The sequence below is a fragment of the Montipora foliosa genome, chromosome 4 (assembly GCF_036669935.1).
Source record: "Montipora foliosa isolate CH-2021 chromosome 4, ASM3666993v2, whole genome shotgun sequence".
In the NCBI taxonomy this organism is placed as follows: Eukaryota; Metazoa; Cnidaria; class Anthozoa; order Scleractinia; family Acroporidae; genus Montipora; species Montipora foliosa.
The window spans coordinates 11,400,690-11,403,189 of NC_090872.1; the positions used below are offsets into that span (position 1 = coordinate 11,400,690).

General features: G+C 41.8%; 1 protein-coding gene across 1 annotated transcript in view; it reads left to right on the top strand.

Moving 5' to 3' along the window:
• LOC137999829 (uncharacterized) overlaps positions 1-2,500 on the top strand; it is a 14,703-nt gene that overhangs the window by 1,657 nt on the left and 10,546 nt on the right. The window contains exon 2 of the mRNA XM_068845762.1: positions 1,762-2,500. This exon is cut by the window's right edge and continues 214 nt beyond it. Within this exon, the coding sequence (XP_068701863.1) occupies positions 1,795-2,500 (706 nt within the window). The 5' untranslated portion in view covers positions 1,762-1,794. The remainder of the gene's footprint in view (positions 1-1,761) is intronic.

Consider the following 2,500-nt stretch of genomic DNA (forward strand, 5'->3'; position numbering starts at 1 on the left):
CAGTATTTACGGGGTAATAAAGTGAACTGTTAAACATATTTTTTTTGCAATGTTACGGATATTCTGAAGTGCCATTTCTGTGAAAAATGTGCATTTGGTCACTTATTTTACTGGAAGCTGAATCTAAAATTCGTAAAATTAACTCAACAACCACCGTAAAATTCCCATAAAGCCCTCCTTCATAAAGCAAATCCGATTCTTATCCCACATGAACTTAGTATGCTCGTGTACGTAGGATACAGTAGGACAGTTCGATTCCAATATTAATTTCAAGTGATATCGCATCAGCTCAAAAATTTTCATAATAAGGGAATAACATGACTTGTAGTGTCATTTGCGGCCGTCGCGCTTCGCGCTCGGGCCGCAAATGACACTACGCGGGCGCAAATAAACAATATTCCCGAAAAAAGCCATGTCATTATCATTATTCAAAGTCATTTCAAATCATCATGTAAGTGTTGGTTGAACATTCAAGCTATTAAAGAATCAACTCAGTCCAGTGAACGTATTTAAAATTACCGGGAAAATGCGTAAAATCGTCTATAAATAATAGGCATATCACAAAGTTGAAGCAAGAACCAATCAGCTGTAGGGCTGATAATCATTAGCAGCCCGCTGTCAGTCTTTTGCGGCCCGCTGAGCGTGTGTTTTGAAGAGGCCAATTTTCTATTTGGCCGCGTATATTGATAATAATACTTGTTGTTCAACTTATTCCTAGTAAGTACAAAAATTTTACTAACGATGTATGACAGTGAAGAAAAGCTCCTATGTGGGCATGCTATTCAGACTTTGCTCTGCGTAGGCCTGCCTCACCTTATACCAGGAAATGCTATACTGGTGATTGCCACGCATAAAGCGTGATCGTTACGCCAACGGATCGAAAACTTCCTTGTCACGCCTACGCGCGGCGATGTTCGACTGATTTCTCAGGCGTGATGGAAATGTTTGTGCTATTACAGCTTAAACTGACACATTTTGAAATATATATACATAAAGTAAAATGAACTCAAACCACGGCGAGAAGAAAGAAAGGTCAATGAGAATGATCGTACTTCCACTGAAATCTGCCATTTGTAGGAAAAAGCACTGGAGACAAAGTTTCTTCGGAAATACTCGGACGTCTTCGGAAGCCTTCCGACATTATCGGTCTCCTACGATAGCACTCCCAAAATAAACATATCTTGACTGTGACCCAAAAGAATGGACGGACTTCTCTTTTTATTCCTGTAGTTGGACTGCTTCATTGTTTATCAATGCTTGCAGTAGTGAAGAACTTTGAAGTTGCCTGGTAGCCCCCGCTCAGTTTTACAAAAGAACACGTATCCTGTTTATTCCGGTCAGGAGCCCGTGTTCCGGTTATTTCGAAAACGGAATAAGTTTTAAAAAGTCAGGTAAAGCGACTATTTTGTATATTCGTATTCGGTCAAAGAGCGAGTTTCAATCGAGTGTCGGTAAAACCAAAACCAAAGTAATTACTTTGGCCAATCAAAAAGGACGGACACAATCGAGTAAACCAATCAAAACTCGAAGTAATTACACGTAGCCGACACAAAGCGCGGGAAAATGTGCACGCGCGAGCCACGATTGGTTTTGGTTTTACTTCTGATTGGTTGAAAAAGTGGGGCGAGAACTTTGAACCAATCTTTGAGTTAAGCAATGCAAAACCAATGCAATTCGCTGATTACTTTCGACACTCAATTGAAAACCTCTCTAGTTGCAAAACAGTGCTCCTCAAAGAACGAGGAATCTTCTTTTTTGCAGACAAGAAGAGAGTGGGACATCATCTTCTGAGCAATGGCAAAGTTTGGACTCGCCTTCTCCGGGGGCGGCATCCGGTCAGCAGCCTTATGTTCCGGTGTGTTGCGCAGACTGCTCCAAAAGAATGCCAATATTGATTACCTGAGCTGCGTGTCAGGAGGCGGTTACACAGGCGCGTCTTACCTGGATTGGAAATACAGGAATGGCAAGGAAGACGATCCAAAATGGCACCAGCAATACTTTGAGCACCTGCGAACTAGAAGTGGCATCTTTTGTAACTGGCAAAAGCCTTGCCAAGGGATCTTAGATTCCATCATCTTGTTCACTATGACCCTTTTCGTCGCTCTAATAATTCCCATGCTTCTTTGGTCTTCCTACGCATGCCCTCTGGCCTTCGTGATCGATTTTATCTTTGGTGATATTCTGCGAGGCGGAAACATACCTTGCGTTAAGGTAGCCGAGCGCAGGAACATCACAGTAGAACGATGTCGAGAAGAACGGTTTTCTACAGAAGCAGTAAAAAATCAATTTGTTCTGTTCGCTACACCTATAGCTATTGTTGTTGTCTCCAGCTTTGCCAAACGTTTGCTTCCCAGAGGAAAGGGATTGTTAACATTTCTCACCACGTCTTGTTTTGTGTTCTTTGGTTTGGTTTTCATTCCTTGGATCATTTTCGAATTTCTTCGCTTCGTGCCAGACTGGATGAAACTTGTCATTATTGTTCCCACTTTTTTTCTGTGGT